Source organism: Physella acuta, unplaced genomic scaffold (assembly GCF_028476545.2).
Source record: "Physella acuta isolate Inbredline_101_S28 unplaced genomic scaffold, ASM2847654v3 ptg001112l, whole genome shotgun sequence".
NCBI lineage: Eukaryota > Metazoa > Mollusca > Gastropoda > Physidae > Physella > Physella acuta.
The window spans coordinates 280,309-304,320 of NW_026732629.1; the positions used below are offsets into that span (position 1 = coordinate 280,309).

General features: G+C 33.5%; 2 protein-coding genes across 2 annotated transcripts in view; one reads left to right on the forward strand and one right to left on the reverse strand.

Moving 5' to 3' along the window:
• Positions 1 to 14,715, forward strand: part of LOC131955881 (arf-GAP with SH3 domain, ANK repeat and PH domain-containing protein 2) — a 34,531-nt gene extending 19,816 nt beyond the window's left edge. Inside the window, exons 21-31 of the mRNA XM_059320179.1 lie at positions 468 to 536; positions 1,180 to 1,224; positions 1,711 to 1,840; positions 6,976 to 7,071; positions 9,411 to 9,588; positions 11,181 to 11,290; positions 11,502 to 11,541; positions 12,358 to 12,395; positions 12,709 to 12,770; positions 12,891 to 13,004; positions 13,979 to 14,715. Coding sequence (XP_059176162.1) covers positions 468 to 536; positions 1,180 to 1,224; positions 1,711 to 1,840; positions 6,976 to 7,071; positions 9,411 to 9,588; positions 11,181 to 11,290; positions 11,502 to 11,541; positions 12,358 to 12,395; positions 12,709 to 12,770; positions 12,891 to 13,004; positions 13,979 to 14,053 — 957 coding nt within the window. The 3' untranslated portion in view covers positions 14,054 to 14,715. The remainder of the gene's footprint in view (positions 1 to 467; positions 537 to 1,179; positions 1,225 to 1,710; positions 1,841 to 6,975; positions 7,072 to 9,410; positions 9,589 to 11,180; positions 11,291 to 11,501; positions 11,542 to 12,357; positions 12,396 to 12,708; positions 12,771 to 12,890; positions 13,005 to 13,978) is intronic.
• A 4,850-nt stretch (positions 14,716 to 19,565) lies between these two features.
• On the reverse strand, positions 19,566 to 23,990 carry LOC131955880 (kelch domain-containing protein 9). Its single transcript, XM_059320178.1, has 2 exons — positions 23,909 to 23,990; positions 19,566 to 22,536 (listed from the first exon to the last, which is right to left on the reverse strand). The coding sequence occupies exon 2, from the start codon at positions 22,528 to 22,530 to the stop codon at positions 21,490 to 21,492; it is 1,041 nt and encodes a 346-aa protein (XP_059176161.1). The 5' UTR covers positions 22,531 to 22,536; positions 23,909 to 23,990; the 3' UTR covers positions 19,566 to 21,489.
• Positions 23,991 to 24,012: the final 22 nt, after the last annotated feature.

The window sequence follows — 24,012 nt, forward strand, 5'->3', positions numbered from 1 at the left end:
CTGCTTTAAACAGAATATTTTATTTCTACCCTGCTTTAACCAAAATCTTTTATTTCTACCCAGCTTTAAACAGAATCTTTTATTTCTACCCGGCTGTAAACAGAATCTTTTATTTCTACCCTGCTTTAACCAAAATCTTTTATTTCTACCCAGCTTTAAACAGAATCTTTTATTTCTACCCGGCTGTAAACAGAATATTTTATTTCTACCCAGCTTTAAACATAATCTTTTATTTCTACCCTGCTTTAAACAGAATCTTTTATTTCTGTCCTGCTTTAAACAGAATCTTTTATTTCTACCCTGCTTTAAACAGAATCTTTTATTTCTGTCCTGCTTTAAACAGAATCTTTTATTTCTACCATGCTTTAAACAGAACCTTTTATTTCATGCTCACCCCCAAAAAAATGTTACTAAAAAATTATTACTTCAGCTGCTGGAGTTATAAAATACTTTTTTCAAATTTTCAGTTGACTGGTGCAATGTCAGGGAAAATTGATCTCTTTCTACACATCAATATTGATTGGGATCTGGATGCTGTGAGTATTGGCATCTGTTTATATTTCACAAGGGACTGTAGAAATATGGGGAGAAATGTTGTAGCACATTGTTGTATAAGTATTCATTCTATGTCAATGAAATATTTTTTTATCAACCGTTTTACTGTAGAAATATCGGAAAAAGTATTGTAGCACTTTATTCTATTAATTCTGTGCCATTAAAATATTGGTTTCTCAACAATTTAGTGTAGAAATATGGGGGGAATGTAGCACTTTGTGTTCTGTGTCAATGAAATATTTTTTTCTCAACCGTTTAGTGTAGAAATATAGTGAAAAATATGGTAGCCCTTTGTTGTACTAGTTCTGTGCCTTTAGAATATTGGTTTATATATATTTATACAGAAGCAAGAAAAAAACAAGCAGTAAAATAAATAAATTGTGTTGAAATAGTTTTTTGATTGATTAGCATGTGACCCATCTGATGGCTTAATTTGTTGGCTTAAGCCAATAGCGTGACCCCAACTTGGCTTCATAAGTGAATGACCAAAATCTTTAAGATGTCTTAAGGTACTCTTGCCTGCATGATTTAAGTTGGGGCATGTATACACCCTAACCTCTTCAAACAGACACTCTCTACTTCATTTATCCAAAGTTAATATTCCTATGTTTTTATCTTTTCTAGGATGAAAGGAATTATGACTTAGAATTCAGTGATGATGAGTTAGATGTAAGTAGTGTTTTGTTTTATTTCTTTTTAGCTAACTGTGAAAGTGTATGTACATTTTATTTGTCAGTTTATATGATCTAGGTCAGCCTATTTGATCTCTGTTAAAATTTAAGTAGATAGTAACAATTGACAAAATTATTAATTATATTTGGGGGATGATGTGGTTGAATGGTAGAGCGTTTGACTGCTAGCCCGAGGATCTCGAGTTGGATTTTGGTTCAAACTCGTGACTGCAGGACGTCCCTGAGTCTACTCTGCTCTAATGGGTACCTAACTGACATTAGGGAAAGTAAAGGCAGCTGGGCATAATGCTGACCACTCTGTCCCTACATATATTTAGGTCTCTAAAACAGATGAACTCTTCTTCATCTGTGTCATTTGTCTTGGGCACACACTCAAAATGATAATGAATCTTTTTATCACTCTTCAATCAGTGTCAAACAGCAAGTCTTTCTTCTAACCAGCTATTGTGTAACTGTATTCTAGAACACTCCGGACAAACCAAAAGCCCGGTCCCGCCCCTCCAGCCTGATTGTCATACCTGATGCCCTGTCAGTCATCAACAATCAGAAAGAGAAGGGGGACACAGTGGCTGGGTCTAAAGCAAAAGCTGCCAGTAAGTTTTTTAAAGTTCTCCTTCAAAGCAGACTAGCTACCTGGGCTTGTTGTATTAAAGTGAGATTACTCAGGTTTTGCTTAGAATTGATCAGTAATAGTAGATCAATTACCTTTCAGTTTATATAGATTCAACATGTTTTTGCTAAGATTTGATAAGCAGAAGTAGATCAATTACCTGTCAGTTTATATAAATTCAACATGTTTTTGCTAAGATTTAAGAAGCAGAAGTAGATCAATAACCTGTTAGTATTATGTACATTAGATATGTAGATCATATACCTGTTGACATAGATTAGACAGGTCGACCTTGTTATTTTTATTTACTAACTTATCAAACCTCTTACAAGCATCATGTGTTAATTGTATCTGATACCATTATTATTACTTTAAAGCATTTTCTTGTGAAATAGTGATACATGATGTACTCTATGAAGGTTATTTATTTGATAACATGATTGAATTATTTGTTACCATTTTCGGAGGAGTTTGATTGGTTGATTGATGGAGAACACTTGCTACAGTTTACTTTAATATCATTAGGAGTATATTAGTTTAAATAACAGAAATATAATGCGTGTCTGTCATACAGTGCTGAGTATTTGTCTGTCAAAACTGTCATGCATTATTGGCTGTCTGTCATGTAGTGCTCCACGAGTGTCTGCTTAACCCAAACTGACTCAGATACTTCAGTGCTGGGTGTCTGCCATACAGTGATGGATGTGTGTCAGTCATGCAGTGATGGATGTGTGACAGTCATACAGTGCTGTGTGACAGTCATACAGTGATGGATGTGTGACAGTCATACAGTGATGGATGTGTGACAGTCATACAGTGATGGATGTGTGACAGTCATACAGTGATGGATGTGTGACAGTCATACAGTGATGGATGTGTGACAGTCATACAGTGATGGATGTGTGACAGTCATACAGTGATGGATGTGTGACAGTCATACAGTGATGGATGTGTGACAGTCATACAGTGATGGATGTGTGACAGTCATACAGTGATGGATGTGTGTCAGTCATACAGTGATGGATGTGTGACAGTCATACAGTGATGGATGTGTGTCAGTCATACAGTGATGGATGTGTGTCAGTCATACAGTGATGGATGTGTGACAGTCATACAGTGATGGATGTGTGACAGTCATACAGTGATGGATGTGTGTCAGTCATACAGTGATAGATGTGTGACAGTCAGACATTGATGGATGTGTGTCAGTCATACAGTGATGGATGTGTGACAGTCATACAGTGATGGATGTGTGACAGTCATACAGTGATGGATGTGTGAGAGTCATACAGTGATGGATGTGTGACAGTCATACAGTGATGGATGTGTGACAGTCATACAGTGATGGATGTGTGACAGTCATACAGTGATGGATGTGTGACAGTCATACAGTGATGGATGTGTGACAGTCATACAGTGATGGATGTGTGACAGTCATACAGTGATGGATGTGTGACAGTCATACAGTGATGGATGTATGACAGTCATACAGTGATGGATGTGTGACAGTCATACAGTGATGGATGTGTGACAGTCATACAGTGATGGATGTGTGACAGTCATACAGTGCTGGGTGTGTGACAGTCATACAGTGATGGATGTGTGACAGTCATACAGTGATGGATGTGTGTGTCTGTCAAACAATATTGTTTGTAATGCAATGATGGGTGTGTGTCTACCATATAGTGCTGAGTGTGTGTCTATCATACAGTATTGTGTGTCTGTCATCACTGCATCATCCTTTCATCACCATTCACACATTATTTTTTGCAACCTTGTTATCAAAAGATTACAGCTACATAATGTGTAAGTTTGAAATTGTTCAACACAAGTTATATACAAAAGTTTTTTTTTATATTGGAGAGTTACTTATCTAGGGAGGTACATCAGCATGTGCACTGATTTTTTTAAGCTTAAAATTTTATTTTTAGAACATTATACGCAGCATTTTTAGTTTTTAATAGACATCTTGACTTGTTGATTATTGTTAAAGTGTGTAGGCCTAATTATCAGAAACATCCAATTTTGTTTAATTGTTTGAGATCTGTATTAGGGACATGTTAATTCACGCTGTAGGCTGTTTGAGATTTTCAGCTCTACACTGACATCAAGGGTGAAAACTGTTTAGAAATGTGACAAATGCTCCCTGAGTTATGGTAGTTTTACTGTAAACAATACAAAATTTGACTGTAAGAACCTAACTCAAGTTTGGGAGAGTAAAGGCGGCTGGGCATAGTGCTGACCACACTATCCCTTCATATGCCGATGTCACATTAACAGGTTAACTCTACTTCACTTGCCTCATAGACCGTCTGTGTGGAAGGGGAACCTTACTTTACTTTTACAACTGCTGGTTCTGTGTTCAATGTATCTATGTTCACCTTGGTCATTTGTTTCAAATGTGGTCATTTTTTAAAGCTATACTTGGTCATTGTTTTTTTGACAACATCAGCCAATGATGGTAACATTAGCTATTATTTAATGAATAATTTGGTGATACATCATTTAAAAATTGATTTTTTGTTTGTGAAATCTTATTAAATCACCTATTTGGTGATACATGAGCTAATGATAAATGACGTATTTGGTGATACAGCAGTTTAAAGAAAGACTTTGTTTGGTGAAATCTTATAAAGTGACCTATTTGATGACTTGACACAAAAGGCTAACTGGGTGACACATCTATTTGGGTGACACATCATCTGTTTGGGTTACACATCTCTCTTGTGTCCAAATGACTGATTAGGTGACACATCTCTTGTGTCCAAATGACTGATTAGGTGACATCTCTCTTGTGTCCAAATGACTGATTAGGTGACATCTCTCTTGTGTCCAAATGACTGATTAGGTGACACATCTCTTGTGTCTACTTGACTGATTAGTTGACACATCTCTTGTGTCCAAATGACTGATTAGGTGACACATCTCTTGTGTCCAAATAGCTGATTAGGTGACACCTTTCTTGTGTCTAATTGACTGATTAGGTGACGCATCTCTTGTGTCTAATTGACTGACTAGAAGACACATCTCTCTTGTGTCTAATTGACTGATTAGGTGACACATCTCTTGTGTCCAAATGACTGATTAGGTGACACATCTCTTGTGTCCAAATGACTGATTAGGTGACACCTTTCTTGTGTCTAATTGACTGATTAGGTGACGCATCTCTTGTGTCTAATTGACTGACTAGAAGACACATCTCTCTTGTGTCCAATTGACTGATTAGGTGACACATCTCTTGTGTCCAAATGACTGATTAGGTGACACATCTCTTGTGTCCAAATGACTGATTAGGTGATGCATCTCTTGTGTCCAAATGACTGATTAGGTGATGCATCTCTTGTGTCCAAATGACTGATTAGGTGACACATCTCTCTTGTGTCCAAATGACTGATTAGGTGACACATCTCTTGTGTCCATATGACTGACTAGAAGACACATCTCTCTTGTGTCTAATTGACTGATTAGGTGACACATCTCTTGTGTCCAAATGACTGATTAGGTGACACATCTCTTGTGTCCAAATGACTGATTAGGTGATGCATCTCTTGTGTCCAAATGACTGATTAGGTGATGCATCTCTTGTGTCCAAATGACTGATTAGGTGACACATCTCTCTTGTGTCCAAATGACTGATTAGGTGACACATCTCTAGTGTCCAAATGACTGATTAGGTGACACATCTCTTGTGTCCAAATGACTGATTAGGTGACACATCTCTTGTGTCCAAATGACTGATTAGGTGACACATCTCTCTAGTGTCCAAATGACTGATTAGGTGACACATCTCTCTTGTGTCCAAATGACTGACTAGAAGACACATCTTTTGTGTCTAATTGACTGATTAGGTGAGACATCTCTAGTGTCCAAATGACTGATTAGGTGACACATCTCTCTTGTGTCCAAATGACTGATTAGGTGACACATCTCTTGTGTTCAAATGACTGATTAGGTGACACACACATCTCTAATGTCCAAATGACTGATTAGGTGACACATCTCTTGTGTCCAAATAGCTGATTAGGTGACACCTTTCTTGTGTCTAATTGACTGATTAGGTGACGCATCTCTTGTGTCCAAATGACTGATTAGGTGACACATCTCTCTTGTGTCTAATTGACTGATTAGGTGACACCTTTCTTGTGTCCAAATGACTGATTAGGTGACACATCTCTTGTGTCCAAATGACTGATTAGGTGACACATCTCTTGTGTCCAAATGACTGATTAGGTGACACATCTCTTGTGTCCAAATGACTGACTAGAAGACACATCTCTTGTGTCCAAATGACTGATTAGGTGACACATCTCTTGTGTTCAAATGACTGATTAGGTGACACATCTCTTGTGTCCAAATGACTGATTAGGTGACACATCTCTTGTGTCCAAATGACTGATTAGGTGACACATCTCTTGTGTCCAAATGACTGATTAGGTGACACATCTCTTGTGTCCAAATGACTGACTAGAAGACACATCTCTTGTGTCTAATTGACTGATTAGAAGACACATCTCTTGTGTCCAAACGACTGACTAGAAGACACATCTCTCTTGTGTCTAATTGACTGATTAGGTGACACACACATCTCTAGTGTCCAAATGACTGATTAGGTGACACATCTCTCTTGTGTCTAATTGACTGATTAGGTGACACATCTCTTGTGTCTAATTGACTGATTAGGTGACACATCTCTTGTGTCTAATTGACTGATTAGGTGACACATTTCTTGTGTTCAAATGACTGATTAGGTGACACATCTCTCTTGTGTCCAAATGACTGATTAGGTGACACATCTCTTGTGTCCAAATGACTGATTAGGTGACACATCTCTAGTGTCCAAATGACTGATTAGGTGACACATCTCTTGTGTCCAAATGACTGATTAGGTGACACATCTCTTGTGTCCAAATGACTGATTAGGTGACACATCTCTCTAGTGTCCAAATGACTGATTAGGTGACACATCTCTCTTGTGTCCAAATGACTGACTAGAAGACACATCTTTTGTGTCTAATTGACTGATTAGGTGAGACATCTCTAGTGTCCAAATGACTGATTAGAAGACACATCTCTTGTGTCCAAACGACTGACTAGAAGACACATCCCTTGTGTCCTCAGAAAGCCTCAGTTTAAACAGTAAGCTGAGATTATCCCATGCCAACCACGGTGCTGACCATTCCTCCATTGACAGTGACACGGCGTCCATTAAATCTGGTGAGTGGCACCAGGAATCTTGGGATAGCTTCCTGTTTTATTTGTATCCAGTGGATGCTGATTGCTTGTGTGGATAATCCCATATTATTAATAATTTTCTTTGTTATTTAAAAAAAAAACACCTAATAATATCGCATTGTATTATTTTCATTTTTTTAACCACTTATCAGTTTGTTTCATTTTCACTTTCACATCATTTTTTATTCAGTTTGCTTTTAGAACATTTCACTGGTAAATCATTTCAGTTGGTGATTGAAATTTACATACTTAATATCTGCTGTTTAATATGGATTTGTCATTGGGAGCCACCATCACCGTGTTACATTCCATTTTTCTAAAATACTAAAACAGAATTAATTTGAAAATAATTGCTTTAAAAATCAAATGGATATGACAATTTTAATATTCTTGATACATTCACAAAAATTTAATTGTTTTACCGGTGACAAATTTTAATTTTGAGTTTGTTAAACATCATAGTAGATTTGATTTGATTACTGTTTTGTGTTTTGTGATTTATTTAGTTGATTAGTACTGTTGAAGATAGCATGGCAAAAAGAGCATGGTTCTAAACCAAGACAGGCAGACCAACCACTTTAAAGCATGTTTTAATTTTTTAACACAAACTTAAGCATATGTTTTTGAGATATAAATGTGCTAACATTTTTTTTAATGGTATGCATTCTGTGTTGTAGGATTAGTTATTTTTGTGTTATTAATTTGCAAAACAAAATGTGAATATTGAATGTGCACCTATTGAGTTTATTTTCCACCTTAAAAATTTTTCTTGCCTAGGCCAATATTTGTCAGGTAAGTTGTGGTGTTTGGCCAGATTTGTTGTGGCATGATGCGTGGTTTGTCCACATTTAGTCTTTAGAATGTGTATGTGGTACTAAGTCTGGCATTTACTGAGGTAACACTTGTCTGGATTAGGTAGGGCGGTCTTTTAGCTTGGTTTTATATCTTGGTCTTTCTCTAACATAGTCTTTTTTTTTAATCCCACATAAGTCTATTTCTTTTAACTTAGGGAAGTTTTTTTTTTCCAACAAAGTGTGTTTATTTCTTCCACAAAATGTCACTTTCTTAAATCTAAAAAAATTCTGTTTCTTTAATCTCACAGAAATCTGTTTTGCTGCTCTCACAGAAATCTGTTTCTTTAATCTCACAGAAATCTGTATCTTTAATCTCACAGAAATCTGTTTCTTTAATCTCACAGAAATCTGTTTCTTTAAGCTCACAGAAATCTGTATCATTAATCTCACAGAAATCTGTTTCTTTAATCTCACAGAAATCTGTTTCTTTAAGCTCACAAAATTTGTTTCTTTCACCAGAAGTCTGTTTCTTAGGTTATGTCTCTTCTTCCCCCAAAAGTCTGTTTCTTAAGTTACAGACAAGTCTGTTTCTTTAGACTCACAGCATATTTGTTTCTTCTCCCAAACACTCCCAAACACATTTGTTTTATTGCCTACACTGATGTTATTTATTGTTTGTTTCACTGCCCCACTTGCCACTTTTGTTTTATTTTTAATAAAACAATCACAAGATAACTGCTTAAAACAATAATCTTTTTAAAAATTTTTTTTAAAAATTAATATATTGTTTTAAAGTTTCTTTTTTCAAAATTTTATTTTGTCACCCATTGTCTTGTACTAAGGGTTATGTCCTAATATTTTGAGGAGGATTTTATTTTGTTCATTTATTTTAATATTTAAAACATGGTCTTACTTTTTAAAATAATTCCACAATTTTTTAGCATGAGACAAATTTAACCTTTTTTTTATATTTTGAAAAATTAACTATTATAGATGATTTGTGAATTTAATGTTAAAAAAATAGGGTAGCTTTATTAACATTTGCAAGGATTGAGAATAATAATCCTGTAAAAAATATTACGTTTTAAATTTGTAGGAATTAATGTTTTATGATATATATATGTATATATATGTATATGTATATAGTATAGTACTGTGTAATAATATTTTGTGTTGCATTAACAAACAAAACAGCCAACAGCTTAGTTTCAAAAAGAATTTTGTTTAAAATATAACAGAAGACAGTGTAGTTTCCGTCCTTAATTTTAATTGAAAAAAAAATTAATTTGTTTTGAGCTGATTTGTACTAGTTTTGTGTAATGTCATATATGTCTTTATGCTGCAGAGATATATTTCTTTTATTATAAATGTAAACCTATATTAAAGGCATTTCATAAATAAACAGAGTAGATAATTTTATAATAAGATTTGACAAAAAGGTTTCAATGTAACATGTTTATTTTGCATGTTTACACTTGTGTTTGAAAAGTCTTGAAATGAGAAATAACAGACCGTTTTCTTCTGTAGTACCTTCTACTGGAGGTAATGGGCGGAGTAGTCCAGTCTTGTCACACCATACCACCCTGGCCTCTGGGGAACCTGAGAAGGGACCCAGGGCACCCATGCTGCCACCACTTCCTCCCAGGGGCAAGAGACCGCCCCCACCCCCAGTACCTGCTTCAGTTCAAGGGCACAACAGGAACAAGTAAGTTTGTTTGGAATGATAGTCATGAATGGCTTCCTAGTAGGATATGAATTATCTAATGGGATATGAATGGCTACCTAGTATGATATGAATTACCTAGTGCGATATGAATGGTTACCTTGTGTTATATGAATTACCTAGTGTGACATGAATGGCTACCTTTTGTGACATGAATGGCTACCTTGTGTGACATGAATGGCTACCAAATGTGATATGAATGGCTACCTAGTGTGACATGAATGGCTACCTTTTGTGACATGAATGGCTACCTTGTTTGACATGAATGGCTACTTTGTGTGACATGGTGACATGAATGGCTACCTAGTGTGACATGAATGGCTACCTAGTGTGACATGAATGGCTACCTAGTGTGACATGAATGGCTACCTAGTGTGACATGAATGGCTACCTAGTGTGATATGAATGGCTACCTAGTGTGACATGGTGACATAAATGGCTACCTAGTGTGACATGAATGGCTACCTAGTGTGACATGAATGGCTACCTAGTGTGACTTGAATGGCTACCTAGTGTGACATGAATGGCTACCTTGTGTGACATGAATGGCTACCTTGTGTGACATGAATGGCTACCTAGTGTGACTTGAATAGCTACCTAGTGTGACATGAATGGCTACCTAGTGTGACATAAATGGCTACCTAGTGTGGTATGAATGCCTACCTAGTGTGACATGGTGACATGAATGGCTACCTAGTGTGACATGGTGACATGAATGGCTACCTAGTGTGACATGAATGGCTACCTAGTGTGACATGAATGGCTACCTAGTGTGACATGAATGGCTACCTAGTGTGACATGAATGGCTACCTAGTGTGACATGAATGGCTACCTTGTGTGACATGAATGGCTACCTAGTGTAACATGAATGGCTATCTAGTGTGACATGAATGGCTACCTTTTGTGACATGAATGGCTACCTTGTGTGACATGAATGGCTACCTCGTGTGACATGAATGGCTACCTACTGTGACATAAATGGCTACCTAGTTTGACATGAATGGCTACCTTGTGTGACATGAATGGCTACCTTGTGTGACATGGTGACATGAATGGCTACCTAGTGTGACTTGAATGGCTACCTAGTGTGACACGAATGGCTACCTTTTGTGACATGAATGGCTACCTAGTGTGACATGAATGGCTACCTTGTGTGACATGAATGGCTACCAAATGTGATATGAATGGCTACCTAGTGTGATATGGTGACTTGAATGGCTACCTAGTGTGATATGAATGACTACCTAGTGTGACATGAATGGCTACCTAGTGTGACATGAATGGCTACCTAGTGTGACATGAATGGCTACCTAGTGTGATATGAATGGCTACTTAGTGTCATATGAATGGCTACCCCTTGTGTGACATGGTGACATGAATGGCTACCAGATGTGTCATAACTGACAATCGTTTACCCTGAATGAAGTGAATGCCTACTTAATGACACAGTGACATAAATATCTAAAATAGTTAACATAATTGAAGCCAAATTCTTGGCTTCCTGTTACATTTTACGCCGCTGTAAAATATATTTGGTTACAGAAATAAGTTACATATGAAATTAAATGCTCAGGTCAGAATCTGATGTGGCGCTGTTGTCTCACAAGCGGACTATATCGGAGCCACCCCCCAGACCCAACATCCCACCTGAGCCCAACAAGACTGTTGCTGCTGCTAATTCAGGTCAGTTCACCTTTGCTGGTCACTGGTGGCTGAGGTTTTATATTTGATCACCATAGGTTTTACTGTTGTGGTTCATTATGTTTAGTGACCTCTTATTTAATTAGTTTTATTGATGTTTTAATTAGCTAAGTCTTATTAAGTAATCTAACTGATGTTGTAATTAAGGATGGCTAATAATTGTTATTTAATTAACGAATTCTTAATTCTTCAGTGTTGAAGGTGATGCCCAGCAATGTACCTCCAGAGAAAAGGTCAGTGATCTTTGTTTTATGTTAGCCACCTCTCTTTGATGTTAGCTACCACAAGAAAGTGACTGACCACTGACTTATCCCCTACCACAAGAAAGTGACTGACCACTGACATATCCCCTCCCACAACAAAATGACTGACCACTGACTTATCCTCTACCACAAGAGAGTGACTGACCACTGGCTTATCCTCTACCACAAGAAAGTGACTGACCACTGACTTATCCTCTACCACAACAAAGAGGTTGACCACTGACTCATCCTCTACCACAAGAAAGTGACTGACCACTGACTTATCCTCTACCACAACAAAATGACTGACCACTGACTTATCCCCTACCACAAGAAAGTGACTGACCACTGACTTATCCTCTACCACAACAAAGTAACTGACCACTGACTCATCCCCTCTCAGTAAACTTTATTTATATCCCCTTGCACTTCATCCGATATTTCAACAGCAGTTATATTTCCTTACTATACAGTCCAATGTAAGTTTATTCAGGTGAAGTAGAGTTCACGTATCACTAATACATTACAGTAGTACAAACAAATTTTCAAACCAAGTCGACCTAAGCATTTAAGTAGTGATAATTGTATTAACTTTCACTAAAAGATAACCATTTTTTTTTTAGTTTTTCACATTTATTTTATAGATATAACTAACCCTACATTAAGGCTGTCAGACATCAAGTATCCCTACTGAAATCAACTATATTTAATTCTCCATTTAGATCATTCCAAAACTTTTTAAAATTATATCTTTGCTATCTCTGAATTTTTCTTTTTCTTAAAACTTACATTGTTTGTGTTTTGTAGTGAGGCCTTACAAGGAAGGCGCTTTTCAAATACAGGAGGTAAAATTATTTACATTTCTTTAGTTTAGAATTTTTTTTTACTCTATCTATTATACAGTCTTTGTATTTATTGTGTATTTGTTTATCTCATTTTGAATTGTTTTGCTGAAAGAAATTTGAGTGACACTGACTTTGTAGTAAGAAAGTGTAAAGAAATCTTATGTAACATTGCAGTGATTGTACTTTAGGGCTGGTAAGTAGGTCACCAACCAGTTCTACGGCTCGATAAAACCTGCATGAGCCATAGGACTGTTTATGGACCTACTTACCAGCCCTATAACCAGCATTCAAGTAACTTTTTGTTTTTGTTTAGATGAAAGGCGCAAGACAGATCCTAAACTGGAGACACAGCCAGGGCCACATCCAAAGTTACAGGTGCGTTAAGTGTAGTCTTTCATCGCATAATAATTAATTGCATAATTAATATCATCGCACAATAATTAATTGTATAGCACATCTTAGAGAAAAATTAAAAAACTTTTGGGCCACTTTCAGGCCAAGCGGCGCTACAGAGCTCTCTATGACTGCGATGCTGATAATGAGGATGAGCTGACTTTCAAAGAAGGGGAGATCATTGTTGTGGTTTATGAAGAAGAGGAGGAGTGGTGGGTAAGTGGATATAAGCATTTGGTCGTTGTCATGGTGATTGAATAACACCTTGCTAGGAATCAAACAAGTGTCATTTTGTGTCAGTTATTTTAATTTGTTTTTTTTCAACTAAGCTACTGTACTGATTGGTTTAGAAAAATGAATTTGTAAAATGAATGAAGTTGAAATTTTATTTACAGTTTTATATGTTACTTTTTAAAACTGTATTTGTTTAATGATTAGTCATTGAACAATGTAAAGTGATAAGTCATTGAATATTGTAAAGTGATTAGTCATTGAACATTGTAAAGTGAGTTCATGAACCATGAAACTGAATCAGATCTGAAACACGGACTCCATGTTTTATAAAAGTTATCAAAAGAATTTTAACTGTGTTATTTTAAACATTTATTTCAAGCTTTGTTTTAAACCCATAAAAAAACTGCTCATAGTTCTTGTTTGTGTCTCACAACTGTACATCAGTTCACCTTAACACATTAGGTACCTTGTTAACATAATAGATTCGATCCATATACACCTGAGAAATTTTGAACTTATTACCTTGTGTGTTTAGACAAAAAACTCCTATGCTACCTCATGTTTTCATTTTTAATTTATAATATTTAAGACTATTTGTATTCATCCACATAGGTAACTCAAAAAGCTCTATAACAAGATACTTAAATAAAGATAGTAATTTTTATATGAAATTTTGGTATTAAAAAAATAGAGGCTACATTTAAATAAAAATCTCTCTCACTCAAAGTAAAAAAAAAAATTAGTAGTAAATAAAATTTCAAAATTTGTATTTTACGACATACGCATGAATTTTTGTCTGTCTATATCTCAAAATAGAGGGTGCAAATTAAATCATTTTGTGAATAAAATAAAAACAAGGGTATATTGGCTGGTCACTGAGGATGTATAGTTGTCAGACATGAACTTTTTAATACAAAATTTGGAAAGTTTAAAATTTTAAGCCTTTCTTTTTCCAGGAAGGAGAAATTGAAGGTCAGCCCCATCGGCGTGGATTGTTTCCCTTGAGTTTTGTGACGCCTGTAAATGACTGACAGTTAGTTCTCTTTAGGTATGATTTGTAACCTCTCCATCCCTGTAAGATATCCCAGCTGGCAATTTGCTAGTCAGACATTATTGTTTTCTAACAAAAATCTGGCCACACTGTTACAAATTATACCTAAAGTTGAGTAAAATAAAATTATTGGCTATTTTAAAATCTTTTTTTATGACTCTTTATCACAAAGCATAAATATTCCCTGTATACAAAATCAAGGCTAGCTACTTCGTCAGAATACATTTTTTAGACCCATGTTTGTAAAGGGGCTAGCTATTGGCCAAAAATTATTTTCCAACCCAACATTTACACTGTAGCAATTGACCAAAATTATTTTCTTTAGCCCATTGTAGTGTTTACTTACATTTGTTAGATTTGTAGCTAAAGACCAGATTTTGCATTTAGTTTTTAAGCAATATTTTATACAGAAATAATGTTCATATCAATGTTTAACTCATGCTTTCACCCTGTGTACATACTATGTGAGGTGAAGATTTTTCATTAATAGCTGGGTGTGGGGACAGTGGGGTGTGTGGTAGATGATTATGTTGGAAGGTTTTAGACCACACACTTACCACACAAAAAATGGTGTGTGGCAGCGTGATATACGCAGGATTTGTGGTGGGGGGGTCACATGTATATAATATGTACACATATATACACACAAATATATATATGTATACATGTATAGGTATACATAAGAATATATATATATAATATATATATATATATATATATATATATATATATATATATATATATATATATATATATATATATGTATGTATGTAAGAATATATAGGTATATGTATGCATATTTGTATAAATATGTGTGTATGTATGTTTGTATATACATATATATACATATTAAATAGGCAAATATTTAGATATGCCTACTACTCAGATCACATTGTGTGGGTATTGTACACATTTGTGAGAGAATTCCATAGAAACTCATTAGCAATTAGCATCCTCTAATAAAGATTAACTCAGTAGAGAAGTCATTGTGCAAATGTTTATCTCAGATATCCATCTGAAACTTGCTGTGTTGACTCATAAATAATGTTAAACTTAAAATGTTTTCATAATACAATGAAAAACATTATTTCATTTGCTAAGTCCTACTCAGTGTATGTAGCTTCACTAGAACCAAGTTTATTTATAGCTATAAAATATATACATTAACATTGATGTGTTTTTAGTAGTATTTTTAATGGCTAAAATAAGCAACATTATTAACAATTTTTTAAGCAAGTTTTAAAAAAAATAATTAAAGTTACCAATTGTTGAAATAAATGAGTGAAATGGGTGATTGCGTATGCATGCACATTGTCTTCTCGAAGGCATATTGCACTGATCAAGTGAGAAAATCTTTGTTGAATTTGATTACTGTCCCATCCCTCAACTTGTACAATAAGTGTAGATAAATGGACAAACATTTACAATTTTACAGTTGTTCAGTGGTGTGTTTATTTTTATTTTAAGCATAATAAGACTACTGGGCCGATCGGCTTTGGAGGCCAGTATCAGAATGCTCATAAATACCATTTTGTTGGAATGTACTATTTTATCTTTTAGGGTGCTGAGATGCATCCACTCTTAATTTAACAACGACTGAAATGTCATTTAATATTGATAAAAATAATTTTTTTAAAGTCAACTTCATGATTTTTTCTTTGAAATATTTGATCAGTTAACTGAGTCCACTAGTACTGAATTAATTGCTGATTAATTCTGGTGGTCAATAAGAGTTATCTCCCCTTAAAAGTGCATGCAAGAGTAAGCTTACAGTTACACCCAACATAACACACTGTTTTGCTGTGCTTTTTTTTTAAGTCAAGGAAACTGTCATGTCAAATATTCTATTTCAACATGAAATTAATTTTGTACATTACAGTTTAACTATCTAAAAAATTACATGTGTTAAATTGTATAAAGTTGGGATTTAGTATCAAATGAGAATAGTGCAGGTATATCAAGAATATGGTGTTGAAGAGTGGACTGATTCCTCTAGCATGTTTTATCACCAACAAGGTGAATTATTTAATTAGCACTTCATCTTTACTAATCCTTTCTCTTCAAACTTTCACTTTAAATCATTTTATGTTCAGACAGAAGTATTGTTCTGTTTGAACATAAAATTGTATTAAGTAAAAACTTCCTGCTTTAACATTTTTCTGATACCTTATCTCCATTCACCTCGAATGAACAAACTCATTTTAAACCTATTTTAATATTTTTGCACATTGAATTTTTTTCATGTTTGTTTTTATTTTCCTACCCTTTGATCCAAAGATGAAGATGTAATTAAATCACATATATGTAAACACATTGAGCATATCTTATTCCTGCCTGACTGTATTCATTAGCCAGATAAATTTTGTGTTCAGTTGTCTTTGGCCTGGTCCAACTATGCATTCCCTTTGTTTCTAGTTGTAGTTTAGAGTTAGCTCCCTTACTTCAGCTAGCTTTGCTAGTAAAAATTTATTTGTTAAATGTAGAACTACTTTCTACTACTCTCATTCTCCTTACCCTGAACTCACATAGTAATGGGCCTTAATCCTATCCGTAACTCTAATCCTGCCCCTAACCATTGCCCATGAACCTAACAACGATATTGCCAGAAAAAAAAAACACCTTCAGTTTTATAGCAACCAAAATATTGTCGGCCCATTATTTTTTTCTGTTTTCAAACTAAATGGTAGCAACTCTATTCTAAATTATTCTAGCTCTTGGTAAGTGTGCTTATATATATGTATTAAAATATAATATTTTAATAATTGTATCTTGTTTAAAAAAAAATTAAGAAAAAAAAAAATGTGGTTTAGAGGGAGCTCAAAGTTATCCCCTCTTGTACCATTTTACATTGGCAGTATTTGAATCCAGTGCAATACTAAATTCTTGAATGTTCTGTCATTTTTCTTTCATTTGTTCAGTCATTGCACCAATTAAATATGTACAGTATTTTTTACTTGATAATGTCAAAATATGGGTGAGTATGTATATACATATGTATAGAATATACATGTACAAACACACCCATATACACCCTCATAATATGTGCACATTTTTTTCTTGATGATTACATGCGATATAGTATATATAAAATAGAGAATAAAAGAATTTTATTTTAAAAATCAGCTTAACCAAATGATAAAAAAAAGTAAGAGTTAAATTTAAAACTAGCGCAACCAAATAATGAACAAAATAAACAGCATTAAAAAAATATATGCTTAGCTTCACATTGCTTTATCTAATAAAAAAGATTTAAAAAAAAAGTAAAGTTCAAGAACATGCTGAAACAATATTTTTTTCAAATGCATTTTGCACCCATCAAAAAAGCTTCAAATATGTTAAAACATATTTGTTATGGTTCTAAACGCAGCTATTTGTAATTTTTGTCAATATTTGTATGGGATGATATGCAGATATGTCTTAGAGAACATTAAAACAAAAATATGTCTTCTTTTATGTTGGTATAATTTTTATATGTTCATAATTTAGATGTGATATGTGTATGTAATTTTTTTTATAAAAGTTCATTTTGTATCATGTTCTGTAAAAAAAACAACTGCACTTTGTTTTGGATTAAATACTTCACTTCTAAGTAATATGTACCGTATAAAGTTTTAGTAAATGTTTCACACTATAAAATTGTAGTGAATGCCTCACCTCACATTTCACTGTTTGTGCTTTAAATATTTGCCATTAGCTACTAGATCAATGTACAGTCCAGTCTCGTAAGAATCTCTTGTATAATATATTAACATAATTAGCACGAACAACTGATAGGAATGTCCTAAGATTTAAATTCTTTGAAACTTGATAAATGTGTTGATTGGCACCAGTGAGTTAAAGCATGATTTCTTCAACTGCTAAACCATGCATGGGGTTTATGAATGGGTTCAATATAAATATTTCTGTTTATATGTCCATGGCATGCAATGTCAGAATAATTCCTCAAGAATCCGAAAAGCTATTATAACTACATCCTAGTGGTTTAATACTATTTAACAAGATAACATTATATATATATATATATATATATATATATATATATATATATATATATAAAATCATTAGGTTAAATAATCCTGCTTTGAAAAAGCTATGTGTTCATCATTTGTCTGCTATAATTATGTAGTGCACCTACTTGTATCCTATAAGCTTGATTATAACTGTCTCAGCTTGTTAGTTTATTACTTACAGACAAAAGGTGCTGAACAACTTGATCACTTTTACATTGACAACTAACCAACTTCAATAATTTTTTTAACAAATTTATTATTTTAAAATTGTTACTTTTCTTCTGTATTATTCTCCTTTAAGAAAATGAAATATTGTGTTATTTTAATATCCAGTGTTTATTATTTGCCATGCATATGTTTTTTTTTTGTTGCTAAATCTGGATTATCAACATTTATAAAATTAAATATCAAATATTTTATGATTGTATCCCTTGCACTCAAGTAAAAATACATATACACCATAAAAGATATAAATACTTAACAAATTGAATACAAATAGTTGGTTACTGCCCTTTGACATGAATTTTTGTTTACCATCAGCAAATGTTGAGTATCTAAGCTGTTTTAACAGTTACTTCCCTTTGTTTTACGTTGCTTATTCATTCCATTTGTCTACAATTTTTTTTTCAATAAGTGTGTCATGTGTTATAAAATTTATGTTCTGTGTATGATCTTTTCTTCATAGATATTTGTAGAATTTTTTAAAATATTAAGGATAATTTTTCAACATTCATTGTCATTTCTTTTTCTCAATATCCAACACCTCTGTATTTGGTGCTTATACTAGACATCTACATTTTTTTTTGTTTAAAATATTTTAAATTAGTTATTATTTTGAAATTTTTAATATCTCCAAGGTATTTGATGGCTTCCATTCCATTTACTGAGAATACAATTATTTTCAGGTTTTTTAATCCCCCCCCTTCCCCCCATTTTTCATGTTATTCACCTGAGATTCTAATTGTGACACCTTTGTTATTGTCAATCTTTGATTTTAGACTGTGTTCAGCTGTGTGTTAAAATGTAGAGTCAATGAAAGATAATCGCCTCTTCTTGCATAGCTGCCTGATGTTATACATAAACTCATATTAATTACATTCAAGACCATTGCACATTTTTGAAGGTTCACATTCCAACACAACTTGAAGAAACCTACAAGAAATTCATGTTTGATTTTCTTAGAAATTTGGTTCATATTTGACAAAAATTAAATTAATCACCAAATTGTATAAAGTATTTTTCGAATGGATAAAATATTATCAAAATATTTTATAACTGAATTGTCAAATGTTTTTAAAAAAAAAATAACAGACAATGTATGTAGTTAATCAGAGGTTTTTTTTTAAAAGTGTAAAACGCATAGAACAGATTTTTCTTGTATGATTCATCTCATGGATTACTCATTCAAGGAGGGAGGGCACTGTTAAGTTACAAACATCTCAACAAACTTGCAAATAAACAAACTAACTTTATTCATTGAGTTTTGTCTTTTTTAATTGGTAAAGTTAATATATAAATAGGAATTAAAGATATATACAATGCTATTTTAATTGATGTCAGTACTATATATACAATGTTTATAAATCAAAAGTCTCAAATGAAAATATACTGATTTTTATGCATTGGTTTATGAAAGGAAAATAATATCAAAAGATATGGTTTAGTACTATTATACACATGATTGATTGATATCATTAAGGCACTCATTGAATCTAAAACAATTGTGTAAGACATGGCTGGGCCTAATTGGGCCAATCTTAATGAATATAAAAACTTGATGTTAATTGTAACTTTATTTATCACTTAGCTTCAAATTTACTTACAAGTTACGACTGAGTATAAGTATAGGATTAGACAATCATTGCCAAAAAATACTTATCAGCCTATAGAATATATTTTAATTTAGTAAGCCCATAGGTCAGTCTTCACCAGTTATTTGCCACAAGGTATATACTCTTCAAATCTGTAAACACATATACAATAATTTTGACATTTTTCAGACCAGCTTTCACCATCTGGGTTTATCTGTGCCAAATGTTATCTGGCTACAATTTGCCATAACTTATCTGGCAACGTTTAGTCTAATTTTGTTGAGATCTTGATAAACTGGTTTGCTGGACTCAGTTAAAAAAAGTTTAACTTCAAAGGTATCATTCTCCATCAAATCTTAAGACATATTAGTCTTTAACTAAAGGCATTTCCTTTAATTTAACCCCAGTATCAGAACAACAGTAAAAAAGCTTTAGGCAATGTCATAAATACCTTACTTTCAAAAAGATGGTGCTATTAAAATATACTATAACATCATGCAGTCTCCTAATCATGTACATTATTTTGGTGTGCTGTACTTTTAAGGAGTTATTGAACATAGCTTCAAAACAAGCATTGACAACACTGTACACATATTAGCTTACAAAGAAAACAAACATGATAAACAATATGCTTCGGTTAAAATAAAAATTTAAAAAATCACAAGAAAAATAAAACAATTTTTTTTTTACATCAAGCTAATCTTTAAAGTAAAATGTTGTCAATATTTGGCAGTATAAAAAAAATCTCATATTTAAATAATGAATTAAAAAGATTAAAAATCAGTTTGATTTGCTTAATCTGACATAATTACTGTTATTAATAATAATGCATGGAGACAAAAAACAGTGTTATAAAGTATACTCTGAAAAAATTTATGTTATGTCCTACCACATGTATGGAATCATAAAAAAGTGTTTTAAATTATACTCTGAACCATGCTGAAAGATTTTCTGAACTTTCCTGATTGTTAGAATAAAAGAGCTGTTTGTGATACAATGTGAATGTTTTCTTTGTTTAAAAATTGCTGGCAGTATAAATTTAGTATGATAGCAGTATAATTTTTCATTATAGCAATGCTTACTATGACAGAAGCAATTTAAAGTGAAAGTTTAACAGTTACTGTTTTCTACAACTTCTAAAACTTTTTAAGACCATTAAGGATGCAAAAATCAAAGAAACGTGCTGAAAATGGATATCTGAACATATCTGTCTCTGGATCAACAAATCTAATACATTTTTAGACACTATATTAATCAAATAATAGTTTACATCACTCTTCTACTAGTACTAAATAGATATGAGTATTTAAAAAAACACCTTGGTAAATTTTGTACTTGAGATTAAGGAGACGCAAGTGTTAGCATAGTTTGACATAATTTTTTGTCTGAACCCAAGATATTAGGCAAGTCCAAGGTATATGTCATCAATTGACTAGTCCAACTTATTTGATAATTAATCATCAATTGACTAGTATTAGTAATTTTATAATTTGTCATTAACTGATAAGTCCAAGTGTTTGCATAATTTTTTCATTATTTGACATAGGTTCATCATATGAATTGTCACTGAGAGATAAAACTTCTTTTATCCAATTTTAACGAGACAATTTCAGCTCATAAAGATTGGAGTTAATGGTTGACTTTCCACTCTTCCCCCCATGAAATATCACCTTGTCTGGCAGAGAGACACAAACGTGGCCAGCCCTGTGTAATTTGCTGGAATTCAACTTAAAGAATTTAGTTGTTGGCTTGAATGAGATCAAAAACATTTCCCCCACAGGTTCATGAGATTTTCCATCAAATGTTTCTCCGCCATGGATAAGAATGCAGCTGTCACCACAAGCAGATACATGGCTTTTTCTTCCACATGGCAACTTTACCATTGGTTCCATTCCGATACTATTAATTGTGGCTAATAAATTTTGCAAGATTTCGCAATTAGGGGATGCGGTACTTTTTAAACCGACCACCTTTTCAAGTAGAAGATCACTTCTTCCTCCCACAATAAAAACACTGTTGCCAATGACGTCTGAAGTATGCCCTGACCTGGAAGTTATGTTGTCATGGAACTCCTTGTAAACAAAACTGCCAGATGTGACAGTCCCTGACAGTATGTACATATTTCCATGCTTTCTTTGAGATCGAAGACTACCTTCTCTGCCAATGACAACAATATCACCATTTTCTAATGCGCATGCAGTATGAGAACTCAGTCCAGCACCTGACGGGAATCCACTGTGGTTCATTCTCTGCCAGTGATCTTCTACAGTGTCATAAACATGGATGCTTGCACATCGTTTTTTCCCATCCCACCCCCCTATTAAAACAAAATACCTATCTTCAAGCACAACCGCAGCATGGTGACTTAATGCTGGGCTTCCCTTGGTTCTGATTTTTTCCCACAAGTTTGTTTTGAGATCCAATCTGTAAAATTGGTTGGATGGTATGACAGAGGAGGAATCAGTTAACCCTCCATGTACATATAGAGTTTCCTTAATGACATCCCCAGCATGAAAAGCTGCTTTGGGTCCAAGTGGAGCAATGGGTATCCACTTTAGCTTAGGTACTTTTCCTTCTATTGTTCTTGATGCAAAGTACTGGGATCTGCTTGAACATGATAAAGATGCAGAACTCATTCTCTACTGAAATTAAACATAAAATAGCAATATCAGCAGAAGATTCCTAGTTATAATACTGTATTGTCTTGCCTGTAATCTAAAACTTAGATTCTAACAAAAAAACAAGGTAGGTAGTAAAATATAGTATGTTTATTAGCGTATTTAATTAGTATATAGAATAGTTTATGTCTGACTAACATGAGTGGGGACAGTTATAGCTTATTAAATATTATATTTATTACAAAATTATTTTCATGTAAAATAAATTAATGAATGCTTGATAGATTTATTAGTCTTTAATACAAAATTTAAAGTAGGCTGTGGATGAGTTATAAAGCAAGAATTGTTCAAACAAGTGGATCCCATCAAATTGAATACAAGTTACAAGATCTATAGGTGGGTTAAAAAAGATCCTGAAGAGGTAAAGAAAATTAATAATTATAGGCCTACTTATACTAGTCTAGATCTAGTGATATATTATCAATTCATGTCACATATAGTATATATATAGATCTACATCATTCCAGTAGTTGAGTAGATCTTTAATAATTAAACAATCTTGTAACCTCCCTCCACTTTAAGGGGTCATCCATAAATGACTTCACGCTTTTTTTGACGATTTTTACCTCCCCACCTCCCCTCCGTCACACAAAGCCAGACCCCCCCCCCCCTAAAATGACGTCACACCTCAACCTACAACCCCCCTCAAAATTGCAGTTGAATTTTTTAAAAACATCGATATTTTTCCAAAATCTTGTCTAAACTATTACAATTTATTAAAACAGTTATCTAAAACGCGAAATAACGTCTAAAATTCGTTTTCTAACATTGCTTTTTTTATAATGCAAAAATGTGACGTCGCAACATCTGACCCCCCCCCTCCCCCTCATCACACATCGTCACAAAATTACGGACCCCCCTCCCCCCTACGAGTGGATGACCCCTAAAACAATAAATGGATTTGAATTTTAAAAAAATTAATCTGTTGAAAACATAGATCTAGATCTAGACTAGAAGTAGATCAGCAGTAGTACATAGACATATGTATGATATAGATCTATACGTAGTACGTAGGCCTGCTAAATTCTGGAACATGACACTCATTCACCTGTGCTGTCATATTTAATTTTTAATAATTAGGCCAATAATTCAATTATAGCCTATAGAATAGAATATAATCAATATATAGATTAGAAATAGATTCAAGATCAAATATTAAAATAATTTTTATTAATTATTTTTAGGCCTAAAAAATTAATAATATTATAATATCAATATTAATAGGCCTATATTATGATTATCTAACTAGTATTTACTACTGTACTACTATTAGATCTAGATAAAATATAATATATTAGATCTATATCTATATTAGGCCTAAAATTACTAAAATTACTGTGTGAGACTTAAAATAATCGTTGTGAGGGACGCTGCGAATTTTATTGCAGCGCCATTCTCTTACTAAACCCGGATGCTTGTCAAAACCCACAATGCATTGCA